The 17,328-nt window shown below is 40.2% G+C and overlaps 1 protein-coding gene across 5 annotated transcripts in view; it reads right to left on the reverse strand.

The window, feature by feature from the left end:
* The window catches only part of RABGAP1L (RAB GTPase activating protein 1 like), a 689,413-nt gene extending 680,648 nt beyond the window's left edge, over window positions 1-8,765 (reverse strand). For 2 of the 5 annotated variants that reach the window (XM_060132736.1, XM_060132740.1), the window contains exon 1: window positions 4,236-4,313. In XM_060132736.1, coding sequence (XP_059988719.1) covers window positions 4,236-4,241 — 6 coding nt within the window. In that variant the 5' untranslated portion in view covers window positions 4,242-4,313. Of the gene's footprint in view, window positions 1-4,235; window positions 4,314-8,625 lie in introns of those variants that run through there. The other 3 variants (XM_060132737.1, XM_060132738.1, XM_060132739.1) reach the window with 3 other exon arrangements.
* Window positions 8,766-17,328: the final 8,563 nt, after the last annotated feature.

Here is a 17,328-nt window from a genome sequence, read left to right on the forward strand (position 1 = left end):
ATCCACTTTTCATTCAATACACCCTACATTTTTGCCTCCGTTTGTCTTTGCCTCACGGATCCTCTGGACCCACGCAAAACATGTCTTCTGCCTTGCAGATAGCAGCCTTTCAAAATCCATTTTATTTTGCTCTACTTATTTTATTTTACGGTTTGACTTATTTTAGTGATTAAAAGTAATACACATGCTTATCTATTCAATGACTTCTTTGGCTTCTCAAAAATTATCCAGGGGCTTCCCTGGTGGCGCAGTGGTTGGGAGTCCGCCTGCCGATGCAGGGGACACAGGTTCGTGCCCCGGTCTGGGAGGATCCCACATGCCGCAGAGCAGCTAGGCCCGTGAGCCATGGCCGCTGAGCCTGCGCGTCCGGAGCCTGTGCTCCGCAACGGGAGAGGCCACAACAGTGAGAGGCCCGCGTACCACAAAAAAAAAAAAAAAAAAAAAAAAAAAAAATTATCCAGTAAAATGAAAACACCAGGCACGTTTATAGGTGTTCCTTTGTAAACCTTACCTTTTTGGTCCTCATAACCACCCTATGAAATAGGCAAGGCAAGTATCATCAACCCCATTTAATGAATCATCAGTACAGAGTAGTAGTTGAGAGTCACTATGAGGCAAATTTAGAAGCAAGAGACCTGCCTCTTATGAGCTGTGTGATCATAAGTCACTTTCTCTACGCCTGTTCCCTCATCTGCAAACTGGGAATGACATTATAATAGTTCCCACCTTAGATAGTTTTTGCAAAAATTAACTAGATAATGCATATTATCTTATATAATAGCTGACACATTCAAAACTCAATAATGTTAGTTTATTATTATTATGCAAAGAGAAAAAAACTGTGGCAAGTCACTTACGCTCTCAGAATCTCATAGCAGCACTAGATCAGGAACTAAGGTCTTACGTTCTATCCACCTTGTCTTCCACAAAACCAAAAAATGTTTTTAGTTACATTTGCAGCTTAAAGATGATTTTTTTTTCCATTCCCTTTGGCCAACCAAAGTTTCTAAAATCTACTATTATCATTCTCCTCTTCCAAATGAAATTCTCACAAGTACAAAAATTGCTAGAGTTCTCTATCTAGAAAAGTAAATTCTCAGTGGAGCATAATAAAGTTCTACTACATCTAGCATGCAAACAAGCAAAATGAGAAGTATCATATTAATTGCTAAACGAATTGGTTTCTCCAACCTACTATTGTTAGATTATCTTTTAAAACTTTTATCTGATATTTTCAAATGGTAGAGATTGCTATTTTATTGTTTGTGAAACCAAGTGCAACAGGAGAAACCTGTTTCATCTATCGAAACTATTGACAAGGGCTTCCCTGGTGGCGCAGTGGTTGAGAGTCCGCCTGCCGATGCAGGGGACACGGGTTCGTGCCCCAGTCCGGGAAGATCCCACATGCTGTGGAGTGGCTAGGCCCGTGAGCCATGGCCGCTGAGCCTGTGCGTCCAGAGCCTGTGCTCTGCAATGGGAGAGGCCACAGCAGTGAGAGGCCCGCGTACCGCAAAAAAAACAAAAAAAAAAACTATTGACAAAATTGACAAGAAATATAAAACACATGTCAGAATTTTTAAAAATTAGAACACCCCATTGTTCATAGCAGCACTATTTACAATAGCCAAGACATGGAAGCAAACTAAATGTCATTGACAGATGAATGGATAAAGAAAATGTGGTATATATACACAATGGAATATTACTCAGCCATAAAAAAGAATGAAATAATGCCATTTGCACCAACATGGATGGACCTGAAGATTATCATACTAAGTGAAGTAAACCAGACAAAGACAAATATCATATGATATCACTAATATGTGGAATCTAAAAAGTGATAAAAATGTACTTATTTACAAAACAGAAATAGACTCACAGACATGGAAAACAAACTTTTGGTTACCAAGGGGAAAAGGGAGGGGGGAAGGAGGGATAAATTGGAAGTTTGGGATTAACATATACACACTACTATATATAAAATAGATAAACAACAAGGACCTACTATATAGCACAGGGAACTATATTCAGTATCTTGTAATAATCTATAATGAAAAGAATCTGGAAAAGAATATATATATACATATATATATACATATGTATAACTGAACCACTTTGCTGTATACCTGAAACTAACACTTTTTAAATCAACTATACTTCAATTTGAAAATTAAATAAAATAGGGGACTTCCCTGGTGGTCCAATGGTTAAGAACCCACCTTCCAATGCAGGGGTCGTGGGTTCAATCCCTGGTTGGGGAACTAAGATCTCACGTGCCGCAGGGCAACTAAGCCCGTGTGCCACAACTACTGAGCCCGCGCACCACAACAAAAGATCCCACATGCCGCAACTAAGACCCGACGCAGCCAAATAAAATAAATACATAATTAGAGGCCTAGACTCATTAGTGAAAAATTAAGCTGCCTAACTCATGCATAAAAATTTTATAGGTTCACTACTATTGGCAAACAGGTGGTCCTAGGATTTAAATAGTAACATCTAATCTCATTTTTCCCATTAATGTTAACCAGGAAGCTTGGGTTAGTGTTAGAATCAATTCTAGAATATTGAAAGGAAAAAATGGATGGAGGAAAGAAGACATTAACTGAATTACAATTTAGTACCAACTTGATAGGCAGTAATACATCTTTGCATAGGAAGACTAGGACAAAGTCAAATCAAAATATTGTTCCACTAACAGCAGGGCAAAATATGAGACAAAGATTTTAAATGAAAGAATACAGTCCATGAGAGAAGATCTTTGTGGAAATAAAATAATAAATGAATACGGTCTGATGGCTATTAGCTGCTGAGACAACAAAATCACTATAAAACAACCTAAGAAACCATACTGTCTGCCAGTATATGTATAGTCTCCCATCAATGGTTGACTTTTCACGAAACTAAACTATAATTTATTCAAAGTGTCATACCAAGATAAATTTACTAAAGAGAAACTATTCAAGGAAATACCTACTATCCCCTGTAACAACCATTTGCATTTATACAATGCTCCTAGCAAGGGGACTCAAAAATGACAAAGTACATCTTGAAGCACAGAATAAATACTCTACATTGTTTATCAAAAACTAGTGTTACATGTCTCTTAAACCTTCAAAACTGAAAACCACAAGTTTGTATTTTTACTAAAAATAGTGTTTGTTATTTGCATCCCCTCTGGTGAAGTTTGATTTTTAAAGTCCTGTAATTTTGCCTACTGCTGATAATGAGGGAAGAATATGGGTGTACATAATACACAGGGTAAGGGAGAGGTTGAGAAATCCTTCACTGGTACATGAATGAATTCTACACTTCCCTTTTAAAATGTGCTAGTTTTCTGGAAATGTGACATTCAAAAAATCCCTTTGGGTTTGCATTATTTTCATATTTGTGACTTGAAAGATAGTCTTCAAAGAGCCAGACCACTTATTTTTAGTCATTTACCAGGTAGACTGTGTTTTCGCCATAAATTCCAACAGCTAGTGGGTGGGGTGTGTTATACATACATATAAACACACACATCCATGTGCATGTGTATATCTTTAGAAAAATGTTTGCATAGTTTAAATTAAGGACATCAACATCACACTTTGTATCACAAAAAAATGATGTTAGAAAATTTGGAAGAATTTTAATAAACTCAACTTGTAAAACCTAACATATCTTTAAAAAAAAAAAAACCCCACCTCTGCGCTGACATGATTAGCTACACCATTCAAATGGTGCGAGGTATCTGAAGCATGCTGCATCTAAACTCTTATCATGCTATTTGGGGTGTGCTATTTTGTGGAGAGGTTCATATGAAACTGCTAAAACCTAAAGTAACAGGACAATATACTTTACATATCAGAAGTTGAAATAAATGAGGAAAACAGTATGGCAAAGACATAATTCACATTTATTTTGGAACCAAAGCTCATCCCAAAAATTCCTTGTCAACCATCCAGAAGTAGCCCAGCTTTTTACCAACCAAGCAGCTTTTTACTATAGCAACTTCATTACCAAGATTACCGAAATTTTCCACACACTTCTAACAGTCTGTATGTGTTGTTACCTGGGCAACATTCAAAAAGGGCTTTTAGCTTTATAGAACTGGTAGGTCAAAGAGAAGTAAAGCTTCTTCAAATTGACTGTGCATCATTTTAATTAGAAGCAGTGAGTATGAAATCATCAACAGAGAGAAAACCTTGAGAACTACCACCAGAGCTTCAATTTGATTAACAGACACAACTTACTGTCATGTGTCTTCATTTCTAGCCACCTAATTCCCCTGTGGAACAAAGCAAGCTCCATCCAAGACTTCAAAACATCTCCAGTCATACAGGCTGTCAAAGACATAAATGCTGAAATCAAAGGAACTTCTTTTAGTAAAGAATCTATCCTTCACAACTGGCTATAGTATGAAATACTCTACTTTGCTGCCCTAAATTCTGAAAAGCAGTCAGCTCAGCTGTGGATCTGTATAAACTGCCTTTCTGCCTAAACCAAACCTGCCTCCAAAAATTAAGATCCAGTCATTTAGAAAGCACATTTTTAAAGACCCTTTGAAAAGACTTTCAAAACTGCTTCCTGTACTGCTACAGCCAATTTGATGCTGTCTATTTGGCCAAACAAAAAATAATGGCATCTCCTTACAAAGAAAATATTTTCCCTTTCTTTCCAACAGTTTTAGGATTGATAAACTCAAGGTTGTTTCTCTCACACTAATAATTTTTCCCTCAGCTTTTACTCTAAGGATACTTAAGTGTTCTCTGGGTCATAGTCTAATCAGGAGCACAGCATACAAAGCTTACTTAACATTAAGAAGTACTAGATAACTCCAGAGACAAAAATGAAAGACGAGTTGAAAAGCAGAAAGGAAAACTGGCCTTCAAGGCTCTTCACCATCTGGTACTGACTCTTTCTTGCCTAGCTCTTTCCCTGCATTCCTTTGACTGCCCCGGCCTCTGGCCCAGAAAGGCCTTTCTCTATATACTATTTGTCCTATTTCCACATGTCCAAATCCTACCCATTCTTCAAAGCATGGTTTAAATGTCACCTCTTCCCATATCCTTACAACTAAAAGTAATCTCTCCCTCCTCTCTCTAACTTGTACTGCCTTACCTTTATCTCTTTAGTACACATTACTTTCTGCCTTACATTATCTTTGTTTCCATATTTAATCCCCCACGAAAGCATAATGCCTCACGGTCAAGGTTCATGCCTTATTCATCTCTATTCAAACTGCTTAACACAATGTCTTACATATATTAAACACTCTAATTGAGCTACATGAATGGGTTGGGTTAGGAAAAGAGATAAGTCCACTAGAAACAACTCCAGATTAGGAGTCCCCAGACCTGGCTTTGCTAATGACTAGCTATGTGACCTTGAACTTCAATCTTTTAGTGTGTTCATCCACAAAGTGACGAGGGTGAACTAAACCAGTTTTTAACTATAAACTGTTATCCATTATCTGGCTGTAAAATCAATTTGGGTGCCAAAACCCAGCATTTTTTAATAAAATGAAATAGAATAGAAAATACCAAAGTGTGTTGTAGGCAGTGCTGTGGTATGCTGTAAATGTTTAACTGGCTATCCAAAGGAGAGAGAAAAGCTCTGAACTGTAACATTTGCAGGTGTCCCTGGTGTAAATACTCCCACCAGGGCCAATTTCAAGCTACACATGGAGTTCCGTGGGAAGAGAGGCAGGATTGCGCTTACAAGCCAACTGATGAGACAGCTCCAGCAAGGTCCTGAAAAGATAAGTATTGTTTCACCAAACTTTTCTTTCAACTGTGTGTGTGTGTGTGTGTGTGTGTGTGTGTGTGTGTGTGTGTTGAATCAGGGTATAAGATGTATTTCTTACTGTGAGCCACAGTCAAAACAGTTCATAAATGTTCAGCTAAGCAATCTCCTAGTCTCTCTTCCATGTATGCTACACAATGCAATACATCTCACTCTTAGTTACATATGTAATCTCTTCACCACCAAAATTGATATGTCTCTTCAAAAATGAGAGTAACAGAGGTGCCTATTGATACCGCCAGAAGGCAAATTACAGGGAGTGGAAATTTGTCTTAGGAAGTATTAGCAAAAGGCCAAGGTTCTCAGCCTTTGTTCAGTTACAACCAAGGACTACAACACCCTACTAGTAGCAATGGCCCATTTAGCAAAGGGTTAGGAGAAAGAGGAGGAGAGGAAAAGGAAATATAGTATGAAAAAAGGGCCATGTAATTGTGATATGTGCCCATTCCCCCACTCCACCAAGAACCTGGGTACAGAGAAAACCAGTGCTGTAAAAAAAAGGAAATTTCCATACCTGGTGTTTCCCTGTCAAATTCTCCAGCACAAGCCTGCACTGAGAATCCCCTACTACTAAAATTAAGTTTTTGCCATGGACTAGAGACATGTAGTACTTGTTGAACTTAGAAGAGGCAAGGGGGAAAATAGTACAGCAAACAGTTGTTAGACTTGATATTCTGGGAAAACCAGGCTTTTATTGAAAAAAAATACTTTATTTTCTTCTTATTTAAGCTTACTAAACTGGGTGAGAAGGGAAGTTTCTTGAATATATTTTTGGCTGTACTATGTCTATCACAACAACACAGTCTGTAGCCAGATTTTTCATGAGTGTTTATAAAGAATTGTGTTTTCTATTTTTAAGGTTATTTAGAAAACAAGAAGACTCAGAATTTCAAGTGGGCTAATAATCTTAGCCCAAATCTAACTCCAAATCAACTGAATATATGCCTATAAGTTTCCCAGGAAAATCCCAAAAATTACACCAAAAAACACCAAAAGATGACAAAAAGAAGTCAGCAAGGGCACAAACTTGCAATACTCAAGTATGGCATCCTATCTGTTGAATGAGTGCAATATGGAAAGTAAATGAAGTATGAAAAAGAGAATGCTGAGATACAAGCTCTGCTTAATTCCATTAACTATTCCTTATTAGGGTCCACTGATAGTCAGGTACTTATACCTAATTTCAAATATTGACCATAAAGTGAAAATTATTAACCACTCTGAAAAACCAAGAGTCAGGTCAAGCAATGTCTTTCTCCATGCTCACAATATTAAACCTCTCCTTAAAAACTGAGTATGTTTTGGGACTTCCCTGGTGGTCCTATAAAGACTACATCCACTTCTCTCCAGATGACTTGTTAATACATAATACCAGGGCACATTTTGACTTGATTTAATAGAGACATCAGTCTAACTCAGTCTCAACTAACTCCCCTACCAAGCGAGCATTTAATACAATTTGAAGATAATGCATACATTAAATTCATCTGGTCTTTCTCCGTTGTAATTTCATTGTCAGTTTCACATGGAACTTTGTTGAGATAACGAATCACAGGCCAGTTTTCCAGTAGGAGCAACTTGTGGACCAATATTTTCCATGCACAAAATCCACTTCCAATTTGACCACAAGCAAACTTCATGTTTGTATCTTCTGACATCATACTACTGGATATTCTACAAAAGTGCAGCAGAAGCCACATATAAACACTATTACGAGAAAAGTCAGAAGGTTTTCACGATATCGTGTTGTCAGAATCGTTAAGAAGCAACTACTTACCTCCCACCATGTACAAGATAATTTAAATGTATTTTTAGAAATCCCTAAACCTTCCCGTACCAAAAATGCAGACCCTGAAATCAGTTTCCAGTCAGCGCTGAAACCTGTCAGGCAAGCAAAAGTTCTCCTTACCGTTAGCATAATGAGGTTGACAATTCTTATCACTTACATGAAACTCTCAGTTCTGCAAGTGACCAGGTGAATTTTGGTACATTTTCTAAGATGATCCTGAGAAGTATAAGAATACACAAGCACCTGGACACACTGCCCTGGGATCAGAAACAAACCCTGTCGGTCCAGTCCCCTAGCACCCGGACACCTCCCGCTGGCCAGTGGCCCCTTTCCACATGCTGACGCACTGCCCAGTCCTGCACCGTTGGCGACCAGGGCAAACTACTAGCCCAGTCTCAGAAACTTTGACTCAGTTATCAGTACACTGAGCACCCACAACCTGGACGGGGGTTGTTTGGCATGGCCAGGCGGTCAACTTTGAAGCGGGGCATTTCTTGCAAGTAGAGATCTGCCCAGGACGCAGCCTAACCCATCCAGCAAAACCACAAGCATCAACAGCAGGAGAGGAGCAAAGACCCGGGCGGAGACAGGGGGAGCGCGAGGGCAAGACGCGGTCACGAACAGATGCCTGTATGTGGGTAAGAAAATAACCTAACCACACGCCCCCCGGACGTGGGGCTGCTGGGACTGAGAACCCGGCAGCAGGCACGGCGCAGCAGCGGGCGGCAGCGGCGGAGGCGGCGGCGATGTCAGGACGGCACAGCTGGAAACGAGCTCCCAAGTCACCAACCCCGCCCCCAGGTGAGGGGCGCCGACCCCGACAGCCGGCCCGCCCGGGCCGCGAAGAGCCGCCGCCCGGGAGAACCGCGATGTCCGGGAAGCCACCGACAGTCCCGAACCCTCCCCGAGTCTTCCTCCCGAGGTCCTCTCGCATCCCGTCCCGGGCCTGGCCCCCACCGCTACCCTCCCCGGCTCGCCCCGGCGCCAACACCCCCAGCCCGGCTCCGGGTCTCTTGTCTGCCCGCCGGCCCCTAGGAGGCCGCCTTCACCTCACCTCCTCACGTCTCCGCGGGCAGGGCCGGAACAACTCTGCCAGGCACCCGGGTCCCACCCGCCGCCCCGCGCTCTGCGACCGGGCCCGTCCCGTTCACTCCGCCGCCGCCAGAGCCCTGGGAGGGCGGAGGGAGCAGGGCGGAGTGAGCTGAGAGCTGAGGGGAGGAGGACCGCCCGGCAGGAAGAGGCGAGGGAGGGGGCGGGCCGGGGAGGAGGAGGGCCGGGGAGGAGGAGGAGGAGGAGGCGGTGGCGAGTCGGGAGCGCGCGCGTCTGGGCCCCCTCGGCGCGGCGTGCGCGCTCCTGAGGGTGGAGGCGCCTTCTCTGCCCTGGGCGGCGGGCGCGCACGCGCGTACACGTCCCCGCGTGGCCGTGGTAGGGTTAGGGCCCGCGAGTGAAGACCCGGCCGACCTGGCTTGTTACGAGTAGGAACCGGCGAAGGGGCTGGATGCGCTCGGGGCGCTTCAGAACCTCCCGGAGGGTAACCGCGCCGTGAGCCAGCCCGCGCGGGTTAGCTGAGGCCGTCCCCGAGCCCCGAGCCAGTCGGGCTGAAGCCCTGCCCGGCGGTTACCGAGCTCTTAGATAATTCTGAGTTTGGGGCGATTGTGTTCTTGCTCATAAACCTGGCTTACATATATTTTCATTCTTAATAATGCCCAGTAATCCTCAGGGAAGTCACCTTTTAAAGAATACTAACTTTCCTCGCCAGTTACTCTTTTCTGTGCCTCTTTCAAGGTGTCTTGTGTACTTACGAAGTGCTCCCTTGCCGGTTCGTTCTGTGAGACTCAGGGGAGATTGAAGAGGAAAATAACCTGCGTGGAATGAACAGGAAGCACTATTATGTATTTATGAAGAAAACGTACCCTCATTTGCACCTTTTTATCCTTTGGGGTCATAAATTTGGGGGCACAAACTACTAGAGATAAAATAAGCTAACTCTTTTTCATCTACTAATATTGTACTGATCCGTCAACTGTGGATATCCTCCTTCCCAGATAGTGCAGGCAGAAATGACCAGGAAATTTTCTGAATTTCCTTAGCACGTTGTTTCTATAGGTTTGTGGCGCCGAATATATTCACCCTTACCTGGGTAAATCTGTGCAATACTTTATCCCACTAGAGAATCTTTGAGGCCCTGCTTCATTCATGGTTATCTTCCACCATGCCTAGCATAGTGTCTGACTCATAGAAAGTACTCTATAAACGTTATTGTATCAATAAGTGAATATATTGCAGCAAGAGTTAAGTGTATGTCCAATGATTTCTGATCTAAAGTGACTTCTTTAGTTTAAAATTCTCCCTCTGTCCTACCTCAATTCCCCTGCACTCATTTCCCCACCTAGATCCAAAAGCTACCTGAGAAATATGACATTTGTCCAAAGAGCCGTCTCAAGTTCTACACACACACACACACACACACACACACACACACACACACACCACACACACACACTGTGCCCTCCACCACGCCTTTTTCCTAATTTAAATGTTTATAGATGTTGGGACATATTAAGTGTTGCAACTGTTCTGTGTTTCCCCTGCCTGCTGGGCTTCTTTAAGCTCTGTAACCCAAGAGACTACCTAGCTCTGGGCCTGACCCAATAAATGCTGGTCTTTTAATATTTAATAAAGTTAAATATAACTCAAAACATCTGTATCTATTAATAAATAAGCCAACAACTATGTACTTAGCCTCTACTAAACGAAATACTAGTAAAGTTACACTGGACACCATAAGGAAGTCAATAGATGAAAAAGACAGTTTCTGCCTTCTGATATCTGCTAACCAGAAAAAAGCTTTCTGAGAAAAATGGCAACACTGTGATAATTATCTGCATTCAATAAGAAACAGCCCCTGAAAAAGGAAATAAAATTTTTAAATCACAAGTCCAAAATAAGTTTAGTGTTCCCAAATTCATTACCACATGCCTTCGGCAGCAATAACAGTGTCTACCATTGGCTGTTGCCAGTTAATTCTCCTATTAAAGTGGAGCATAACAGCCAAGTCACTATTATAGGATCATTGATGTGCCAGCTTGCTACAAGGCAAAGAACTCTGTCCCATGGCCACATGTTACACCTCTAATCACCAGGGGTCATTCTGTAAAACGGAGCTGTTCCTCACAATAGAACTTGGATAAGAGATGTCACAAGAGAACCTAGATAAGAGACAAGTCACAAGAGAACCTAGATAACAGACAGTGAAGGTGATTTGGTACAAACTCATCCTCACTACCAGAAAAACAGTTCTAAGTACATTGCAAAGAACTAATAACAAAGCATTCTTCCTATAATGTGTGATGTTCACTTCTCTCCCCACTATGGCTTTCTTAGTATTAAGCATACACTAGCAGCCCTGGTCCATGAAAGGACTGAAGCTCTTACTTTGAGGGGAGGTGTTATAAAATGTTCTAACATGATTCATAACATGACAGAAACTGGTGTCCTAGGTCCAGATCTAACCCACAAATGCATTTTGTTTGGCCTGCATGGTGCTTAAAAAATTAGCCAAAGTTAAAAGCCAGAAGATTTCACATGCTTTTTGGGGTTCTTTTTAAAAAGTGGAAGATTTGGAAACAGTGGGCTTACATTTTCACATGAGGACAGTAAGCTACAGGACATGCTTTGTCTCTTTTACAAAGTCTTTACATTCCTTATTGTACCTTACACTGCTCTGTTTCCTTCATGTGGGTCTGCAATTCCCAATTTAAAATATAATACTGTATCAAAAACTGGAAACAAGTTCAACTTTGAACAAAAATGTTAGAGTTTGAACTATGGTATTTAATGGAGTAGAATATTATTATATTGCGTTTATAATGAGCACTATTGGTTGACTCCCACCCAAGTGTGCATTTCCACCCCTCTGCAATTGTAAGTTAGCTAATGATTTGAATGGGAACAGGCCCAGCTCCAGCTCCAAGTGTAGACCCTAACTGAGGTACGTAATCAGCCTAATCAGGTCCTCACCTGACTCTGTCAGTGATAGACACTAACACAAGTCTAAATTGGTCCAGTCATAAGGAAGGCCAGATCTTGTGTTTGTTGGGAGAAGAAAAGTCCTCTCTCTCTCTCTCTCCCTCTGTCTCTCTCTCTGTCTCTCTGTCTCTCTCTGTCTCTCTCTTTGTCTCTCTTTGTCTCTCTCTCTCTCTTTCTCTCTCTCTGTCTCTCTCTGCCTGGTGTGATGGATGCATGTGAGTCCCATAGTTATTGTAGGCACTTTGCTACCATAAGGGCAGCCAGCCTGCGGATAAAGCTGACACATGGTGCAAGAGCTCAAACCCAGATTGAAACCTACCACCTTCCTCTGGATTTAGTAACTTCCCTGAGCCAGTAAATTTTCTTAGCTACTTAAGAAAGTTCGAATTTGGCTTTTTATTACTTGCAGCCAAAGCTAAATTTTCCATGCATGTTACAGAAGAAAAGGCTGTAGTTGCATTATTTGACTCTTCTAAGGATACACTTCCAATGGGATGAATAGGTAACAACCTACGTGATAAAATTTTACAGGGTCTTGAAAGGAACTTCACCACCATCACCCCAAAATCCTTCCCTGACTAGGTTACCTTATGCCTTAGAATCCTTCACTATACTTTTTTTAAAACTTTGACTTCAGTCCTATGCCCTATTTAAATCAACTTACCCTGAGAAGAGCACTTCATGATTCTAATCAGTAATCTTGTATAAATGAGTTTATCATACGGTTTTTGAGTGGTTTTTTTACTCGTGGGAAGATAGAAAAAGAGACAATGGGAACCTGAGGAAGGAAGGAATCACAGAGAGAGCATAGATGTAATAGAAGAAACTACAGATACAGAAGATAAATTCTTATATTTCACAGTTCTATGCAGGGCTGAAATTCAGAGTAATTCAGGCAAATCATACTAAGCCTATATGATAAATCAAACCAATATTATAATCACCCTTTTAAGACTGAATAAGAACAAAATCAAACAATATGTATATAAGGATCAGAAAATTTCCTCAGCAGTAGAAGAGGCAAGCAGAGCCATAAATATCTCTCTGAAGAAGAAGAGCTGATGTACTACTTTTGTGATTCAATAAGAAATGAAAAGGACATCTACCAAAAACTATTCCCATACCTTGTGGCAGGAGTCTGAAATTCACTTCACTATCAGAGTCCTTTTCTTGGTCTGGGGCAGTGATCCTCATTGATGTATAACAAAATCACCTTGGGAGTTTATTTTTTAAATGCAGACTTCTATACTTAACCCCGAAGAGATTCAGTAACTCTGGGATGAGACTTGGGACTTGTTTTATTTTAACTTTTTATTACAAAAAATGTTTAAGCACATAAAAAGTAGAGAGAATAGTATAATGTCTTTATGTGCCAATCATTCAGCTTGAACAATTATCACCATATGGCCAATCTCCTCTTCCCTACCCCTCACATGGATTTCACCTATAAAAAAAAGATAAATATATATTTCATTATATAGTTTTAAAAGGTAAGGATTATTTTTTTTTTTGCAATCAATAAAATCCAGAATGTGGGAAACTCTATGGGACAAACCACCAAGTTCCTTCAACAAATATATTGCATAAAATAAAAATAGGAAGGAGGATATGCTTCAATTGCTTGAATCTTCATTTTGTTTGTTTTTTAACAGCTTCACGCAGTATAACTGCCATACAATGAACTCTACATATGTAAAGTATACAATTTGACAAGTTTTGACATATGTATACACCTGTGAAACCATCACAACAGTTAGGACAGCAAACGTATTTATCTCTCAAAAAAGTTTCCTTGTGCCTCTTTGTAAGTTCTCTCTCCTATTCCCCCATCCTCAGGCAACCACTGATCTTCTGTCATTCTAGATTAGTTTGCATGTAGAGTTTTCTATAAATAGAACCACACAATAGGTATTCTATTCGGTGTTGCTCCTTTCGCTCAGTGGAATTATTCTGAGATTCATCCTCGCTGTTCATGTATCAATAGCCATTGCTTTTTAGTCTTCCAGTCTCATGACATGCTTCCAGTTCCAGTATCCACGTGAGCCATTGGGCTTCAGCATGTACTTGGCTTCAGCTCCCTCTAATACTCCATTTTTCTGTTTTCCTTTTTCTAAAACCTGGCAATTTCCCCTTTCTTGATTTCAAAATATTGAAATTGTCAACGTATATTTTTTTCACTTTTTTACATTATTATCTAGCATGTTTATATTTTTGGAAAGGTAGAGAGTCTTCGTCAGCCAACTTTTGACTTTGCCATTTTATTCTGAATTTGATTAATTTTTTTTTTATAAATTTATTTATTTTTGGCTGTGTTGGGTCTTCGCGAGGGCTTTCTCTAGTTGTGGCAAGCGGGGGCCACCCTTCATCGCGGTGCGCGGGCCTCTCACTGTCGTGGCCTTTCTTGTTGCAGAGCACAGGCTCCAGACGCACAGACTCAGTAGTTGTGGCTCATGGACCCAGCTGCTCTGCGGCATGTGGGATCTTCCCAGACCAGGGCTCGAACCCGTGTCCCCTGCATTAGCAGGCAGATTCTCAACCGCTGTGCCACCAGGGAAGCCCTGAATTTGATTAATTTTTAACAATTTTTTTAAAAACTCCTTTTTAACAATATAAAGAAACTATTGAAAAGGAACTCTATTTTTTAACAGTGTAAAGAAACTATACAAAGAGGGGAGCCTGCCTCTGTGTTGATGTGATGTCAGCCATTTTAGCAGAGTTCTTGCTCCCTGATGAACTCCTGACCCAAGGCATGCAAACATAGCTTTGGCAGTGACCCCAAGTTTCCTTGAAGTACTTGCCAGAGGACTAGAATTTAGATTTTGGACATATAAGAAATATTCTTTTTTTTTTTTTTTCGGCTATGTGGCACGTGGGATCCTAGTTCCCCAACCAGGGATTGAACCTGTGCCCCCGGCAGTGGAAGCATGGAGTCCTAACCACTGGACTGCCAGGGAAGTCCCAGAAATATTCCTTAAATACATGTGTTTTGTATTTATTCCTTAAATACATATGTTCTAAGCAACTTCAAAAATTACAAATACTTTCATGGGAAATCCACCCTCTCCACCACCTCCCAGCCCTCCCCCAAGACATTATTTTAGTCCCTTTCCCTTTGCCACGTTAAAAAATAAGCTGCAGGGCTTCCCTGGTGGCGCAGTGGTTGAGAGTCCGCCTGCCGATGCAGGGGACACGGGTTCGTGCCCCGGTCCGGGAGGATCCCACGTGCCGCGGGGCGGCTGGGCCCGTGAGCCATGGCCGCTGGGACTGCGTGTCCGGAGCCTGTGCTCCGCGACGGGAGAGGCCACGGTAGTGAGAGGTCCGCGTACCACAAAAAAAAAAAAAAAAAAAAATAAGCTGCAAATTTGAAAAAAAGATTTATGTCAAAGTTCTATGAGAGTCTAACATTAAAGTAATTTAGAATTATCAACTGACACTGTTGCTTTAGAATATATTAAAAGATTCCCAACACTTTCTCTAATACTTCTCCAATTTCAGGAAGATTCTCACTACTCTTTATACTTTGATTTGATGACAATAACAACCTCTAGTGGAAGATCATTTGTTTATGATATTTATACCTATATACATCATTGCTAATAATTTCAAACTTCATAACAAAGTTGAGGAGTATTTTTCATAAAAAGTATATCCTGTAATCATATTCATAATATCTTATTTCATAAGATAAATGGAGAGTGAGTGATGTTCATTATGTTATTCTCTATGCCGTTTGGTATATTTAAAATTGCATAATAATTTTTAATTTAATTTCACTGTCACTTTGTGCTTTACTTTGGATACATACCCTTCAATCTCTTTTGTGGAACTAATATCTCTCTCTTCTGTATCCCCACACCTGGTACATACTTCCTTACAGCACCTATAACACTTTCCTACCTTTAAATTTTTTCATGACTATCTATCTCCACTAGATTTTATCTCTTTGAAGACAAAAATCATGTCTTTTTTTCCCTAGTACCCAAACATTTAGTAGATGTTTATTGTATGAAAAATTGAAAATGCATTCATACATTTGTCTTGGAAATGCTTCTCTTCTCAATGAAACAGAGAACTTAAGTAATATAACAAATTACTGAGTTTCCTGATAATTTATCATAAATTACTTTCTTTGGTTGCAAGCGACAGAAATGTTCTCTGCATAGAGAAAGCAAGCGTTTTTTTAAAATTGTATCAACAATACAATTAAGGATCTCTATTAATAATTCTAATTTATCAGCAATCAATGCTTGACCTAGCTACTTTATTAGAAGAAATATATTTGTCTCTATGCCAGTGACTCCTAACTTCTTGCCTCAACATTCATTTTCTCTTTCCACCTTAATAACAAAATCCCAAATTTATTCAAGATTAGAATGTGCATAGTTAAAAGATTACAATTCCTGGACTCCCTTGCAGCTATGTACTCTGGCAAAAGAGAAGTACTGAGAAATTATCTTCAAAGAAAAGGAATGGGCTCCTCTCCTTTCATTCCTCCTGCTCCCTTGAACATAGATGTGGTGGTTGAATCTAGCAATCGTCTTGAATGAGAGTACAAATGCACACCATAGGAATGGTGAGGTAATGAACTGGGAACAGTTTAGATGAACTGGAAGGAGTGATGAACTGATGACTTTGTAGAACCTCCAACCCACCTGGAACACCAACTTCCAAACTTCATTTATACAGAATGAAACCTTGTATTTTTAATCCATTATTATTTTTTTTATTTTTGGTTTTACTCACTGCAGCTGAACCTAAATCTAACCACTGCTACAATACTTAAACCTTATTTTAAGGTCATACTCCTTCATTGATTCACATAATTTTAGAATAGTTAAAATAGTTTCATAATACTGTAACTCCTTTAAAATTGAAATTCTTTATTTAGACCCATTATACCTAGGATAGCTGATACAGGAAGGTTGGATGAGAATTTCAGTAATGATTTTGTCTTAATAACCATGGCTAAAATGCATGTTTTATGTCAATTTGAGTTTGATATTCTTTTTACTGAAAGTACACTGAATTTTCTCTCTGCCTTAGGGAGGTTGAATTTTCTCATTCAAATTTTACATTTATTTTTCCATAAGGTTTGAATATTCTATATTCATTTATTTCAGGATTCTACTGTAGTGACTGGTGAATAAAACTAATACAGGAATTGTAAATTTTTTATTTTATAAATTTAGGTTTGCAGTGCTTATTTCCTCCTAAAACCTGAACCTGCAAGTTCTGAAAGGTTTCCACTAACCGTACAGTGGAAAATCTGTGTACTAATTACATTGAGCTAGTGTGACTTGTGAGATATAGTCAAAACATAACTGTTCTCTTGAAATTAATTCAGAGGGGTGATTTTTACCCTCTGCCACTAAGAAGAAAATTCCAGCAAGTCTCATGACTTTTCTGCTCACTTACCTTACAATCACTTTAAATCACAAAATTCAGCCTCAATTTGACATTTAGAAAGGAAAGCCTTAGAGAAACAGAATGTGGTCAGCTGCTTCTCTCTTTCCTACTTGCTTTCTTCCCTACTCAGTAGCTGCTGTTACTGACTCTCTGGGTTGGAGTACAGGAAACGAATAGGGAAAAGGGAGCAGAAATGTCTTAATTGGCTGGCATTATAGTATGATGACTTTGTATTCTTTGGGACTCACAGATGTTTAAAACTGATTATTTATCTTCAAGGGTTCACATGCTTGACCAATCAAGCCACAGCTCCTCCA

The sequence above is a fragment of the Lagenorhynchus albirostris genome, chromosome 2 (genome assembly GCF_949774975.1).
Source record: "Lagenorhynchus albirostris chromosome 2, mLagAlb1.1, whole genome shotgun sequence".
NCBI classification, from domain to species: Eukaryota; Metazoa; Chordata; class Mammalia; order Artiodactyla; family Delphinidae; genus Lagenorhynchus; species Lagenorhynchus albirostris.